General features: G+C 51.2%; 1 protein-coding gene across 2 annotated transcripts in view; it reads left to right on the forward strand.

Annotated features, from left to right (window-relative positions):
- Tbc1d22b (TBC1 domain family member 22B) overlaps positions 1-15,685 on the forward strand; it is a 58,496-nt gene that overhangs the window by 33,867 nt on the left and 8,944 nt on the right. For both annotated transcript variants that reach the window (XM_021221065.2, XM_029533082.1), the window contains 2 exons: positions 12,450-12,556; positions 13,555-13,630. In XM_021221065.2, coding sequence (XP_021076724.1) covers positions 12,450-12,556; positions 13,555-13,630 — 183 coding nt within the window. The remainder of the gene's footprint in view (positions 1-12,449; positions 12,557-13,554; positions 13,631-15,685) is intronic.

A 15,685-nucleotide genomic window follows, 5' to 3' on the forward strand; every position in this document is an offset into this window, starting at 1 on the left:
TATATATATATATATATATATATATATATATATATATATCTTAGCTGTCTTTAGACACACCAGAAGAGAGCGTATGATCCCATTACAGATGGTTGTGAGCCACCATGTGGTTGCTGGGATTTGAACTCAGGGCCTCCGGAAGACCATCTCTAAGTCCCTCATCTCAGCAGTTTAAATTTTTAACATTTTAAATAAAATATTAGAATTTAATAATTTATTTAAATTATATTTTATTAAAATAAGTAATAATTCAATAATTAAAATAAAACATTTAATATTTATTTGTGTGTACATGTGTGCATGTGTTTGCACACATGAATGTATATATGTATGCATGCTTGTATTGGATGTATGTGTGCATGTATCTGTGCATTTGTGTGTGTGTGTGTGTGTGTGTGTGTGTATGGGGCAGAGGACAGCTTGCAAGAGTCAATTATCTCTTTGCACCAGGTGGGTTCCAAGAATCAAATTCAGATCGTCATGCTTGGTGGCAGGTACCCTTTTATCTCGGGGCTCCTGGGATGACATTGTAAACCTAAAGCCTTACTGTGCCCCTATCTCTCATCCCCTGAGTAACTCCATCCTGAGAAACCTTTCTCTTGGAAGCCCTCCCTAAGCCCCAGGCATACCGTCCCATGTCCCATGGAGTCCTCCTGGGATTTAGCCGCCCCTTAGCTGAATTCCTTTCTCCAGCATCACTTGCCGGTGTTTCCCTCTGTCCTCTAGCAGCCTCTCATGTTTGCAGGCCAGAGACAATCTGAAGGTTCTCCCTCCTTTGTACAAAAATGAGATCCCCTATCCCATGGTTTGGGCACAGGATGCTTGGAAGCTCGTGGGACTATGCCGGGCGTGGCCACTGGGGAGCAGTGCACCCCACTTCTGATGTTGTGCCCAGTGTCAGGTCATCTCTGAAGTCAAGCTGAGAGACTGGGGAGGGGACCTTGGGAAAAGCAGGCAAAACATCCCGCCTTCCACTCTCAGACATTTAAAACTTACGACCCCAACAAGACAGAACAAGAGTATCCACAGATCAAAGCTGGAAGCAACTGCACTAGCCCTACAGCTGTTGATACCGCCGTAGGAGGAGACGTACCCGTGCAGGCAACCATGTGCCAGCCACAGGGAAAGCTCTGGTCGTAGGATTACATTTACACGGAGCCCAAAGTGCAGTCTCTCTGCAGCCCTGGAGGTCAGGGCCCAGGCGATTTGTGCTGGCCACCTGGGAGCAGGTGAGGGCGCTCTCCTGACCCGGGAGTGGGTGAGGAGGACATGCCCCCCCCCCCCCGCTTCCTCACCACCCCAGCTGTTCTGTTGTTAATCACAGATGTGGGGACGAATATCAGAGCTGTGTGTGTCAGTGCAGTTTGCTGTGGACATTATACCCTCAGAAAAGCCGTCCTCGTAGCTTTTGAAAGCCTGGTGGGTGGGTTTCTCCAGTCCTTCCCTGAAGCCCTTCTCCATTTGCCACATGGCTGCTTGTCAGAGTCCACCACAAACAGAACATCTCTCCTTTTCATCTCCTTTCTCCTGGAAGCTCCCGGGGACGTGTAGCCTGCCTCTCTGGTTTCTTCTCTTAGATGCTAATAAAACTGGCCTCGGTTGGGAAAAAACCATATGTATTTATGTATATGGTTGGGAGGAACAGATGCTAAATTGAAAGGGGTGGGAAAGTACATATTAGTTTTTGTGAAGTATTGGCATAGTCTGTTTTGCGTTGTGATGACAGAAAACTCACGGCCGGGTACATTCAGAGGACAGATGGCTGGGTGCTTTGTGAGTAAAGTTATTTTGTTCTGATGGCTCCTGAGTCCAGACTGCGGGACACCATTGTCTCCATGAAGAGCTCCGTGCAGGCAAGGTCTGCCTTGCTACAGGGTCTCCTGGTGCCACGGCGGAAAGTGATGCTGTGGCCCTCAGGAGGTGCCCAGCTTGATCGCAGTAGCTCTTTCTGTGGAGAAGCATGCACTCCCTCAAGTAAAGGCATTGCCACCTTCTGACAGTGCCACCCTGAGCCTCTGAGAGCAAGCGAGAAAGGCTGGACTGGCTGTGCCCGGCTCTGGATGGTAGGGCTCGTGCACATGTAACAAGCAGAGGACAGCTCCTGACAGTTGGCTGTCTCCCTCCGTGTGCCAGGGATTGACCTCGGGGCCTCAGACTTGGCATCCAGCACCTTGACCTGTTGGCCTGCCGTCTCACTGGTGCAAGAAGCAGGACTTTGTTGTTGTGTGTTTGTTAAATCTTTTTTTGAGACAGGGTCTCACTGTGTACTTTGGCCATCCTGGAACTCACTGTATAGACAAGGCTGGCCCAGAACTCAAAGGTCCACTTCCCTGGACCCTCAGCCAAATGCTGAGGCTACAGGCATGCAGCGCCATGCCGGGCAAGAAGTGGGTTTTGAATAGAGCAGTGGGGAGGTTCTGAGCAGAGTGCTGAGGAATGAGAATCGGGGTGCTGGCTCCACATCCTCAGTGCCGTGGATGCTGCTTTTCCCACCCCACTCCCATCGTCCCACACCAACCCCACCCTGCCCACAAGGCCGATGCTCCCTCTCCGGTGGCCTGTTCTGAGAGGAAGCATCACCAGTTCCTCTCTGACTGCCCCACCCTGGCTGGCTGGTGGAGACCGGAGATGGAACTAGGGGCCTCCACAGCAGTGGCAGGCTCCATGTTGCCTCACAATACCAGTTCAAGCTCCTCTTTTGTTTTGTTGTTTTTAGTGAGTGCTTGAGAGAGAGACAGAGACAGAGGCTAAATGGAGTAGGGTTTTCTCTGACCCTTTACAAGTGTTGTGGGGATCAAGCTCAGCTCCCCAGGCCAACACACAACGTCAAGTGCGTCTCTAGGCTGAGCCATCTCGCCGGCCCTCTTGTTTGTGTCTTTAAGTGCGAGCTTTATTGAGTTCTTTTCCGCACGTGGATGCATCCGCCTGGCACCCAGGCCCTACGTACTCAGCACCCACAGGGGTACTCAGAGCATCACCAGCACTCCAGGAGCCCTCATGTTCCTTTTGGGTCCCCACTCTGTCCCCTATCTATACTGAGTTTTTGTTTGTTTGTTTGCTGTTTTGAAAAGTTTATTTTTGTGGGATGTGATGGCACATGCCTTTAGACCCAGCGCTTGGAAGGTAGAGTCAGGCAAATCTCTGAGTTCCAGGCCAGCCTGGTCTACAAAACAAGTCCAGGATAGCCAGGGCTATACACAGAGAAACCCTATCTTGAAAAACAAAAACAAATAAGCTTCATTTTACTTGGTCTTGGAAGGGGCTCCAGGGACCACCTTGAGAGGTAGGTCCTGAGGCAGCTGGGACAGAGCAAAGCAGGGAGGAAGCTTCAGAGTGGGTTGCTGGAGGAGGTGGCCCCCCACCTTGGTCGGGTGGGCGTGGTCAGGTGAGCGTGGTCAGATGGTGGCCCACTTCTATGAGCTTTCACCTCATCCAGGAAGTGCTTTAAGAGGAGATGAGGAGCCAGGTAGTGGTGGCGCACGCCTTTAATCCCAGCACTCAGGAGGCAGAGGCAGGCGGATTTCTGAGTTCGAGGCCAGCCTGGTCTACAGAGTGGGTTCCAGGCAGGACAGCTAGGGATACACAGAGAAATCCTGTCTCGGGGGAAAAATAAAAAATAAAAGAGGAGATGAGGGTTGGTTTGGGCAGAGCACAGTGGATGAAGATCTGAGAGGGCCTGGGTTCTTCTCCAGTGTTAAGACAGCTTCCATGGTCTCCTGGATTTTACCCCACTCTTCTCGAGATGGCTTCTAAACACCCTGGAAGAACATGCAGCCTCAGTATGCGACTCAAGATGCTTGGCCTGGAGATGTTCGGAAGCAGTGTGACCACACCCTCCTGAGCCACCTCATCCCTGTCAGGAGAGCTTAGAGAGGGGTGTGCAGGACAGCTGCAGGTGCAAGCAGGCCAGGGCCTTCACTGCTACCTCAGAGTCTGACCTAGCTTGTCCTTTAAGCTGCCTCCTGGAAGTGGCAGCCTCAGGTGTGACAGGCGGGCAGGGAGCGTGTGAGGTCCTCCCATCACCCATCACCCGCTGGGTGTAAAGATAGCTCCCTGAATGCTCCCTGAAGAGCCCCACTGCTGGAATTCCTGACAGGAAGGAGGTGAGCACCCCTGCGGCAGGTGTGGCTTGTCAAGTCAGGATGTGTCAGACCTGTCCCCGTGGCAACCTTTACAAAGCCTTAGAAAGGCCAGGCAGTGGCAGTGCATGCAGATGGAACTTGGAGGCCAGCCTGGGCTACAAAGTGAGTTCCAGGACAGCCAGGGCTACACAGTGAAACCTTGAAAAACCAAACCAAAAAAATAAAAATTAAAAATTAAAAAAAAAGAAAGAAAGCCTTAGGAGGTTATGTTACCCTGAACCCCATAATCAAGGGTTCTCCATCCAGTGCACAAATGCTGACCTCATAGTGACCTCATAGTGATCTTTGCTAAGCAGTGGCAATAGAACCTCAGGGTAGTAAAGAAAACCCGAGGGTTGCATATATATATATATATATGTGCGTGTGTGTGTGTGTGTGTGTGTGTGTGTGTGTGTTTCTCAGTGTTTGTGTGCACATGAGTATAGTTACCTAGTTACCTGTGGATCCTAGAGGGGTGGATCCCCTAGAGCCGGAGTTACAGACAGTTGTGAGCTGCCTGGTGTGATATGCTCTGTAAGAGCAGCGATCCAGAGATCCAGCTGTGGGGCATTTCCTCAATTAGTGATCAAGAGGGAGAGGCCCCTTGTGGGTGGAACCATCTCTGGGCTGGTAGTCTTGGATTCTATAAGAGAGCAGGCTGAGCAAGCCAGGGGAAGCAAGCCAGTAAAGAACATCCCTCCATGGCTTTTGCATCAGCTCCTGCTTCCTGACCTGCTTGAGTTCCAGTCCTGCATCCCTTGGTGATCAACAACAGTATGGAAATGTAAGCTGAATAAACCCTTTCCTCCCCAACTTGCTTCTTGGTCATGATGTTTGTGCAGGAATAGAAACCCTGACTAAGACACACCCTTAGCCACTGAGTCATCTCTCCAGTACCTCAGTACTAGGATGTGTGTGTGTGTGTGTGTGTGTGTACGTACGTGTATGTGTGTGCATGTGTGCTATATACATGCCATGTACATGTAAGTGTGTGTCTGTGTGTGCGCATGTGTATGTGTGTGCATGTGTGCTATATACATGCCATGTGCATGTAGGTCCCCATGGAGGCCAGAAAATGGCATTTGATCTGGGGCTGGGGTTGCAGGCAGTTGGGAGCCATTTCATGTTGGTGCTAGATACCAAATTCAAGTCCTCTGCAAGAGCAGCCAGTGCTCTCAACCGCCGAGCCATCTCTCCAGCGCAGGTACAGGTTTCTACATTTCATCGTAACCAGGCAGTCGTTATTCCTATATGCCTGAGCTACCTACCCCACACCCCAGAGCCAGGCCTTGCGTCTCTCTGAGCTAAGAGTGAGCACTGTGATTGACAGGTCCAGTGTGAGGACCGTGCCAGCAGGAAGGTTCCCCGGGGGAGCCTGCCTTTCTGTGCCTGCCTTGCTCTGTCAGGCTCTGGCTTCCTGGCTGTAGCCATGTGGTCCCTCCACCTCTGCTTCACGTGCCGAAGGTTTGTGTTCTCACAGTCTTGTCCGTTGTCACCAAGTCTGGCATAGAATGTCAGGCGACTAACTCCAGTAGTGTTTATATGGCTTCCAACCACCTGGAATTGGGCACAGAAAGCCATATAGTCTTCATTCCTCGAAGGGTTGAGGCAGGAGGATTATTTGAATTCAGGAGGTCAAAGCCAACTTGAGCAACATAGTGAGATTCGGTCTCAAAACAAAACTGTCTTCTTATTTCTTTAAATACATGGTCCTTTATTTTTTCTTAGTTTATGTATAGTATATGTACGTGTGTTACAGTATGCGTGCATGTATGTATAGTATGTGTGCATGTGTGCTGGTGTTGGTGCATATATTCGAGGAGCGCAGGTGTTGGCGTTGGCTGACTTCAGTGGCTTCTGACTTTTTGGGGAGGAGTTAGGTCGGGGTTGTTTTGTTTTGTTTTTGAGACAGAATCTCTTACTGGACCTAACGCTCAACAATTCAGCTAGGCTGGCCAAGCAGTGGGCTTCAGAAATCCTGGTCTCCACCAGCCAGTGCTGGGATTAGAGATGCTCGCTGTAGAGGGTCTCACTTTCATATGTCTGCTGGGATCCAAACTTAAGCACTCAGGCTTGCATGGCAAGAGCTATACCTTGTGTGACACCTCCACAACCCCAGGGTACCTCTGTGATCAGGAAATACTAGGCAGGGGTCCCTCCCTCCTTCCTTCCCTCCTTCCCTCCCTCCCTCCCTTCCTCCCTTCCTTCCTTCCTTCCTCTTGAGACAGGGTCTCACTTAGGTAGCCCTGGCTGTTCTGGAACTTGCACTGTAGACCATGAGGCTGGCCTCGAACTCGTGGAGATTCACCCGCCTCTGACTATAGGTGTGTGCCACCATGCTCGGCTTATGCAGTGGGTTCTCCTGGGTCTAATTTTGGGGTGGAAGGGGAGGGGAATGACCATGAGAGGCCCTGGGAAGCCCTGAGGCTTTCTGTCACTGATGGCTTGGAGTGTCAGATCACAGAAGCTGGGACTGCCCTGGGACCTCACAGGGCCCTTGGGACATGCCTGGGGCCGTGAGCAAAGCTAGTTCTCCTCAGAGCTTCCAGTCTGTTTGAGGCTCGAGTTCCACTGATTGCTCTGACGAAATCAGCTGTTGACTGGAGCCATCGCCCCAGTGCATTTTACCAACTAATCAGCAGTGAGCAGTTTTGTTTTCATAAAGAGCCTTTTGGTTTCTCCCTTTGGATGCATTGCCTCTTAAAATAGCCATAAAAACCCTTAAACTCACTCCCTGCAGTCAGTCCCCTGGCTGCCACACACTCATCATGACAACCAAAAATGAGGCCCTCGCCTGGGACAGAGGGGCTGGCATGCTTTCCTGTTGAGCTTCAATTATGTGTGGGGTTCCCTCAAGTGGACAGTTAATGATGCTTCTGAACAGATTGTTTATGCTGAGTGAAGCCCTTCAGAGCCCTCGCCTCCCTCTCTGCTGCTTTTTGCCCATGTTCTCAGCTCAGTTGTGGAGTGTGTGAGCTCTGTCCTCTCAGCAGGCAGAGAAAGCTATGCATACCATAGCCCCAGGAAGTGCAGTGAACTTATCCCACTCCCCACCCCCAGGAAGTGTAGTGAGCTATCCCACTCCCCACCCCCAGGAAGTGCAGTGAGCTATCCCACTCCCCACCCCCAGGAAGTGCAGTGAGCTATCCCACTCCCCACCCCCAGGAAGTGCAGTGAGCTATCCCACTCCCCAACCACCAGGAAGTTCGGTGAGCTATCCCACTCCCCACCCCCAGGAAGTGCGGTGAGCTATCCCACTCCCCACCCCCAGGAAGTGCGGTGAGCTATCCCACTCTCCACCCCCAGGAAGTGCAGTGAGCTATCCCACTCCCCAACCACCAGGAAGTGCAGTGAGCTATCCCACTCCCCAACCCCCAGGAAGTGCAGTAAGCTATCCCACTCCCCAACCCCCAGGAAGTGCAGTGAGCTATCCCACTCCCCCCACCCCCAGGAAGTGCAGTGAGCTAGCCTGCCATCGCAGATGCCAAGGGTCCATGGCTAATCACAGCTCCCAACTTGAGGCTCCCAAATAGGGTTCACATTATCTGTAGTCAGATCACATTATTTGATCCTGGCACAGCTGATGGTTTGCTAGGTGATACAGTGTAACGTCTCGCTGACTCCTGACTCCTCAGAGTAAAACGTGATTTTTCTTACTTATAACCAAAAGGTAGGGGCAGAAAACTGGAAATCAGGCTGGAGAGATGAGCCCTTATGTGAAGGAGCTTGCCCCAAGACTTATGACCCGAGTTCAACTTCCAGGACCTACATGGTAAAGAGAGGACTAACTCCCATGAGTGGTCCTCTGATCTCCACATGAGCACTATGACAAACACATGCACACAGACACACACACATGCACACACACATGCACACACTAAAATAAAATGGAAAAAAAAAAAACCTTTGAAATTTGACTTTTAAGGTATATACTTTGGCATGGTAGGGTTATCCCTGCAGAATCAACCTGTTTTCAAATAATAGAGAGCAAATGACGTGGCCCAAACAAAACAGGGGCGTATCTGTTCCTTACATGATAATGTAGAAAGAATCCCAGGTCAGAGCTACATGGTGCATGCATGGTCTGTCAGGACAGTCACTAGCATTTCTCCTATTTAATTACCCTTACAGTCTCCTGACAGTAGTGCCTGTTAACAGATGAGCTGAGGGGCAGAGGGTGGTGATCATACAGAGGGACAGCCAGTGAGAGGCACAGCCAGGACTGAGCTCTGCAGCCTGGCTCCAGGGTGTGCCCTTCGGGAGATGCTGCTCTGCCTGAGCGCAAGGCCCTAGCGTCCAGAAGGACAGCTCTGCCCACTGTCTTCGGGAGCACTTTGTCTTGGTTGCTCTGCTCAGTGAGCTGCCGGTCCTGCTTAGTGTTCTGGAATGCTAAGTGCCCAGGTTGAAAAAGTTTGTTAGAAGGCTGGAGACAGTGGCACACATCTGTAATCTCAGCTCCTGGGAGGCAGAGGCAGGAGGATTGTAGGTTTGAGGGCAATATCACAAACTAATAGTAAAAATAACAAAAATTATTACACCTTAAAGAAGTATTGGCCTGGCAAGATGACTGGGCAGGTGAAAGCTCCTGCTGAGCAGGTTGACACGCAGGACCCACGCCAAAGGCCATGCGTGGCAGCAGGCGTCTGTAACCCCAGCTTGCCGCCTGTGGGTGGGGAAAGCAGGCAGGGTCGCCCAGAAGCTTGCTGGCCATCCAACCTGGGATGTGTGACAAGGCAGGACTGAGGGACCCCACCTCAGCAGGGGGGGAGAGGAGAACCTTCTCTGCCCCCTGCGTCCACATCCCCACACATGCGCACCAGCTAGAGATGAGGACAGTGCCCTGGAGAGATGGCGCAGCTGTTGCACACACGGGCTGCCTGTTCCGAGGACCCTGAATCAATTCTCAGCCTCCACGTGGCAGTTACAACTGTCTATAACTACAGTCCCAGGGAATCCATATGGTGCAGAGATACACATGCAGGCAAAGAGCCCATAAAATAAGGGTAAATGAGGCTAGAGAGACGGCTCAGCCATTGGGAGCAGTTCTGCTCTGCACTGTTGCTCTTGCCGAGGACCCAGGTTCAGTTCCCAACACCCACACAGTGACTCCTGGTCCTCCATAACTCATGTTCTAAAGGATTCTGTGCCTTCCTTCTGGCTACTGTGGGCTCCAGGCTCACACATGGTGCACATATATACATACAAGCAAAACACTCATACCTATAAAATAAAATCTAAATAAAAAGATAAATTTGAAAAGAAATTATTATTTTAATAAAATAAATGTAAAAAAATAAAAAATAAGCCGGGCATGGTGGCACACACCTTTAATCCCAGCACTTGGGAGGCAGAGGCAGGCAGATTTCTGAGTTCAAGTCCAGCCTGGTCTACAAAATGAGTTCCAGGACAGCCAGGGCTACACAGAGAAACCCTGTCTCGAAAAAAATATATATATATAATATATATATATATATATATTATCTAAATATATAAACATTATATATAAATAAATAAGTAAAGATGTCTGTGGGATTGGAGTGCCTTCTCGTGAGGAAAGAGCTCTGTCAGGGCTGAGGCCGTGGAGCAGTTCCACAGGACAATATTTGTGGCTATGAGCTTCACAGGTAGGCTGTGAGCATGCCCCTGGAGAAGCCGAGAGTACTGGAGGCCACCTGTGCAAGACTGAGCTGGAAGTTTGTACATTACAGGGAAGAGCCCAGAAATGTAACCCGGCATAAAAAGAGGTCTCTGAATGGAGTCTTAGGCCTGACTTAGTGCCACCCCAAAACCATGGCATACGTTTTTTGTTTTTTTGTTTTTTTTCTCTGAGACAGGGTTTCTCTGTGTAGCTCTGGCTGTCCTGGCACTCACTCTGTAGACCAGGCTGGCCTCGAGCTCAGAAATCCGCCTGCCTCTGCCTCCCGAGTGCTGGGATTAAAGGTGTGCACCACCGCGCCTGGCTTGGGCATAATTCTTTTTTTTTTTTTTTTTTTTAATATTTATTTATTTATTATATGTAAGAACACTCTAGCTGTCTTCAAACATTCCAGAAGAGGGCATCAGATCTTGTTACGGATGGTTATGAGCCACCATGTGGTTGCTGGGATTTGAACTCCGGACCTTCAGAAGAGCAGTCGGGTGCTCTTACCCACTGAGCCATCTCACCAGCCCGGGCATAATTCTTAAGTTAGAGAAATCATATTTCTTGGAAGTTGTTGTTTTTGTTGTTGTTATTGTTTTTATATGTGATCTCCCAATTGGATTTTTATGTGGTATCAGACTTCTTCATTTCTGCAAGATTACCATTGTTTTACAAAGTCTTTGTTCATTTTTGGTGATAAAAGGCAGCTGCAGTGAGTGTGGATCCCCTTCAGAAACTATGCACATTTGGGGAATGCTATAAAAATTATGCTTCTTGGTGGCAATTTTTAAAAGTACAGCAAAACTTAAAGAAAAACAAATCTTTCATTCTCCCTTTATTAAAGGCACAGTGGGCCAACGATGTGTTTTGTTCCTGCCCCCATTCGAGTAAGCACGCATGAATACTTCATGGCTGCAGTTGAGAGTCTGCTGGGAATAGTACCACTCCTTGCTCTATGTATGCTTTGCCATGCCTCCTGCGCTGTTATAAAAGCTTATCATCCCTGATAAACCTCACCCAAAATAGCCTGTGTGCCTACTGTGCGTGGGACATGAAGGTTATTATTTTATATCTATTAACTCTGGCTGTCTATCCTTCCCAGCCTCGTTCTTCTGACCCAGTATTCCTTGGTCTCCACCAGCCTCTGTCTCTCTCCGTCTCTGTCTGCCTCAAAATAGCCCTTGATGTTCGTATAAGCTACAACAAAACACAGTTCTAGGGCAGGTGAGATGGCCCAGTGGGTAAAGATGCCTGCTGCCAAGTACGAGTGAGGATTTGAGTCCAAAAGGATTTACATGTTAGGATAGAACCCGCTCCCACAAGTTGTCCGCTGACTTCCACATACATGCTATGGTAACACATATGTGTGCACGCGCATGCTTGCGCTAAAATAAAATATGATTGAAAAAGAAATCCCATTCTTCAAGCAGAACAGGAATCCAGGAACTATTAAATGTTGGGATTCTGAGTGTATGTTGTCAGCCGTCTGTGCCCCTCTCACCCTGCATGTGAAGGGGACTGCATGTAGTGAACACATTTGTTTCTAAACAGTGCCCATGGGTCTAAGGAAAGAAGCTGGCTTGTGTGCAGAGCCAAAGGGCCTCAGATGGGCGTGTGGGTGCTCCGTTTGTGGGCAGGCAGAGCCTATCTTACTGGGCCCCTCTTTATGGCAAGAAGGCTTAGTTACAGAAGCATCACAGAGGGGATGCCCATGGTCTTCTCCTTTGGGTTCCTTGTCTTGTCGGCTTGGACCTTGGACCAGGCAGCCTTTCATCCCTGCTACTACCTGGAATTTCCATGAGAAGTTAGGAGACAGTTAGGCTGGTGAGATGACTCAGTGGTTAAGACAGCTTCCTGCTCTTCTAGAGGACCTGAGTTTAGTTCCCAGTACCCACAATCATAACCACCCATAACTCCACCAGGGGATCTGACACCCTCTTTTGGCCTCTGCAGATCCCACCAGATACACGCATGTGTGTGTGCACACACACACACACACTTTCAAGTTAGTGTTTCTCTCAGAATGTGACCCTGTGCTCAAGCTCAGTGGACACCTTATGTAAGTGCTGGCATCCTGTGTGCTGTGGATATATGTATGGTCTCACAGAGTCTCTAAGATGGTGATAGAACCGTGTGTGTGTGTGTGTGCGCGTGCGCGCGCGCGCGCGCGCACACGAGCACACGATTGAGTGTGCGTGTATCCTCTAGCAGTGGGAAATACCAGCACGGTAGAATTGCGTCCTGGAGGCACCCACACGCTTGGCTCGCCTTCCCTCTGATGCCAGCACTCAGGGAGTCCGTCCTTATGCTGAGGTGGTCTCTGCCCTCTGTGGTAGACAGCTCACTGAGCATCTAGAATCAAAGAGTTTCTGTACACTGTTCCTGGGTTGAGCGGGGTAGCCTGTTGAGCAGCAGTCCTGGGTGGTCACTTAAAAAAAAGAAAAAAATCTAATGAGAAATGCCAAGGGAGAGTGGGGTAGGCTGGGTCGCAGTGGGCAGTGGCCCAGTCGGTGTCATGGGACCCCTGGAAATTCTGAGACACACTTGAGCAGAAGGGCAGGCTTGTCCCTGCACGTCAAGCCCCCCGCTTCCCTCGGACCTGCAGAGCCCCGTGGCAGGCAGTGGGCTCTGTGCCCCTCTCTGTGTTAGACAAGGCCTCTGGATTGGCTTCACCTTTTGTTTTGCAGAAGAGGACGTGGAGAACTTTGACGTGACCAACTTGTCTCAGGACATGCTGCGAAGCATTGAAGCCGACAGCTTCTGGTGCATGAGCAAGCTGCTGGACGGGATACAGGTGAGCTGCCTGCTGGCCAGGTCCAGCGCTGCCTCGGGCTTCTGCTTCCCCACTGCCCTGCTGTGTAGACCCCACAGACACATCCCATCCACCCCCCCATCAGCGCGCCTCTGCCTCTTCTATTAGCTTCACTAGACAGTGGGCTAGCATCCCTCTGGGGCTGAGAAAATCACTGTGCAGCACTAGCTGTCATCAGAGAGGCCCCTGTGCCCTACTGTGTACCCAGATCCTGTGGGCCAACCCCAGGGCAGGGCTTCTCCAGCCCTTTCACCATAGGCTGCGGTTTCCAAACACTGTTCCTAGCCATCAGCATTGGTGAACTTTTAAAATATATGCTTATTTTACATATATATATTTAAATATTTTACTTATTTTTATTTTATGTGCTTTGGTATTTGCATATATATCAGTCTGTGTGAAGGTGTTGAATCCCCTGGAACTGGAGTTGTGAGCTGCCATGTGGGAGCTGGGAATTGAACCTGGGTCCTCTGGAAGAGCAGCCAGTGCTCTTAACCATTGAGCCAACTTTCCAGCCCATTTATGCTGTTTGTAATCCTGTGTCTGTGTGTGGTCTGTGCACACGAGTGCAGGTGTTTGTGCAGGCTAGAAGTATTGGATCACCGGGATGTGGAGTCTCAGGTAGTTGTGAGCCACGAGGAACCACACCCTGGAAGAGAGTATGCCCTCCTGACCACTGAGCCATATCTCTAGCCCTGGTATCCTTTTAAATATGCTTCAGGGATTGCAGAGATGGCCCTGGGGAGGGAAGTGCCTAGCCTAATCTTGAGCTCTCAGTGAGACCGTCTCAGGAAGCAAGACAGACGTTTGTGAGGAATGATACCTGAAATCTCCCTGGCCTGGGTAACATATGCTGGTGTGCACACACGCGCACACACACCAGCAGTCACGACAGAGCACCCTGTCTCTATGAGCTCTATCTAGGTGTGAAAGGCGGCTGGTTTGGACACTGCTCACCCCGGGCTCTGTGTCCTTCGCAGGATAATTACACGTTTGCACAACCAGGGATCCAGAAGAAGGTGAAGGCGCTGGAAGAGCTCGTCAGCCGGATCGATGGTAGGTCGAGAGGACGGGACTTCTCCAGTAGTAGCCCAGTGCAGTCCCCACCTAAGCTGTGACACTCGGTCCTCCTCGGCTCCCTTCCCAGCCTGTCCTTGTAGTGACCCACTGCCTTGCCGGCACTGTCTTCACAGCTCAGTGGGAAGGCTGTGAGCTCTCCCAAGGTCTTTCCACCTCATTCTGTCACCATGGCCCAGTTCTCCCACAGCTCTGCCCCAGCCCCTCCCCTCGCCTTCCCAGTTTGCAGCCCTGGTCCAACCATTTGCTCTCGACACCTTCCTCCTAGAAGGACTTACATTCTCTTCCTTGTTCCTCCTTCAAAACATCGTCCTGGGAGGGTTTTCTAGCAGTGCTCAGGCTGTGCCCTTCTGTTCCAGAGCCACCAGTGGCTTCCCGTTGCCTTTTGCATGCAGTCTGTGGCTTGGCCTTGCCTGTCACATGGTCACATAACAATCCCAGGCTTGACACAGAGTCCCCAAGCCTGGCTGACCTGCTGGGACCTGAATGGGCTGGAGAAGCTCGGCACAGCCCCCTGGGAGGCAGATAGCGGGGGAAGAGCAGGTGCTTACAGGAGTGCAGCTTTCCAGCTCGGGCCAGGCAGGCACCTGGGAAGCCCTAGTGACAAGGACACTGTGGCCAGACAGACAGACAGACAGAAGAGGTTAGGAGTTAATCTCCCCTGCAGTGTGAACTTTGCAGGGGCCTTGTGACCTGAGATTTGTAGGCCAGTGAGCGTCTTCAGGGCTGCCAGCCGCTGTACCAGCCATCTGTGCCTCCCTGTCTGCCGTGGGACTTCCTACCCATCCTTCCTTCCCCTGCACAGTTGGCTTTCTCTCACTCCTTCCCAGGTTGTCTTGGTCATGGGAACATCCTTGGTTTGTCTTGCTCTTTCATCTTTCCACGACCTAGGACCTTGGTGCGTACCCTCATGTGCCCCTCACAGTAGTTCTGTGCAGGGTAATGGTGTGCTCTCCCTCTGGGCCTCACTGCCCTGCCCAGCCGCCGGCCTCCATAGTGGGCCATTGCGGGACCATGGGTTTATGGGGAAGAGGGGAGTAGGAGAGAGTGCCCGCGTCTCGCCAGAGTTCCTGTGCTCTGGGCAGGGGGGTGGACAAGGGGCAGTCCTAGGTACTAGGTTCTCAGTCTCCGGCATCCCACGCTGGACACGGCAGAGGAGCTGAGGACAGACTAGGGGTCCCAGGGTGGCACTCGGTCCCAGAGATAAGGGAAGAGGGCAGAGGGAAAGTGGGGCACTGGGTGGTTCCCACGCATGTGAGAGTCCTTAGTCCTGTCCGTGGCTGGAGTGTAGGAAGGCCTTCTGGCGGGAGGTTAGACACAGCTCATTAGGAGAAAGCCTATGCCATCATTGAAGCACAGCGGGCCTTCACAATCAGAGACAGTCTATGGTTTTAGAGCTTTATTGTAGAAAGGCAGGGGAAAGAGAAAAGGTAGAAAGAGAGAGGGAGAGGCCGGCCATGGCCACGAGGAGAGAAAGGGGAAGAGAGGAAGAGAAGAAAGGCTAGAGAGTGAGAAAGCTTAAAGAGAGTGAGGAGGGGCCAAGAAGCCCCTCTTCTAGTGGGCTGCTGTCTTGCTGTTGCTAGGTAACTGTGGAGGAGTCTAGCCAGAATGCCAGAAGCTTGGGACATTGTCTACTTGACTCCTAGCCACACGCTTCTCTTGTCGGGGCTGTGGGGGCGGTAACTTCGACAGGAGCCAGGGGTCCAGGAGACAGGATCGAATGCCTTCTGTCCCATGTAGGTGGAAATTACCACCCGTTGGGTCCCACGGGGGTTCAAGACCTAAGCTTGACTGGAGACCGGGCTGTCTGTGCATAGCCCATTGCCCCACACCGTCATTCCCCTGAGCCTTGCATAGGGTGCATGCTGTCCTCTTTTGGGGAACTAAATGGCCCCAGGGCTGGTCATCAGATGGGTCCCAGACGGTATCCGGGGCTGGTCATCAGACGGGTCCCAGACGGTATCCGGGGCTGGTCATCAGACGGGTCCCAGACGGTATCCGGGGCTGGTCATCAGACGGGTCCCAGACGGTATC

This window comes from Mus pahari, chromosome 21 (assembly GCF_900095145.1).
Source record: "Mus pahari chromosome 21, PAHARI_EIJ_v1.1, whole genome shotgun sequence".
NCBI classification, from domain to species: domain Eukaryota; kingdom Metazoa; phylum Chordata; class Mammalia; order Rodentia; family Muridae; genus Mus; species Mus pahari.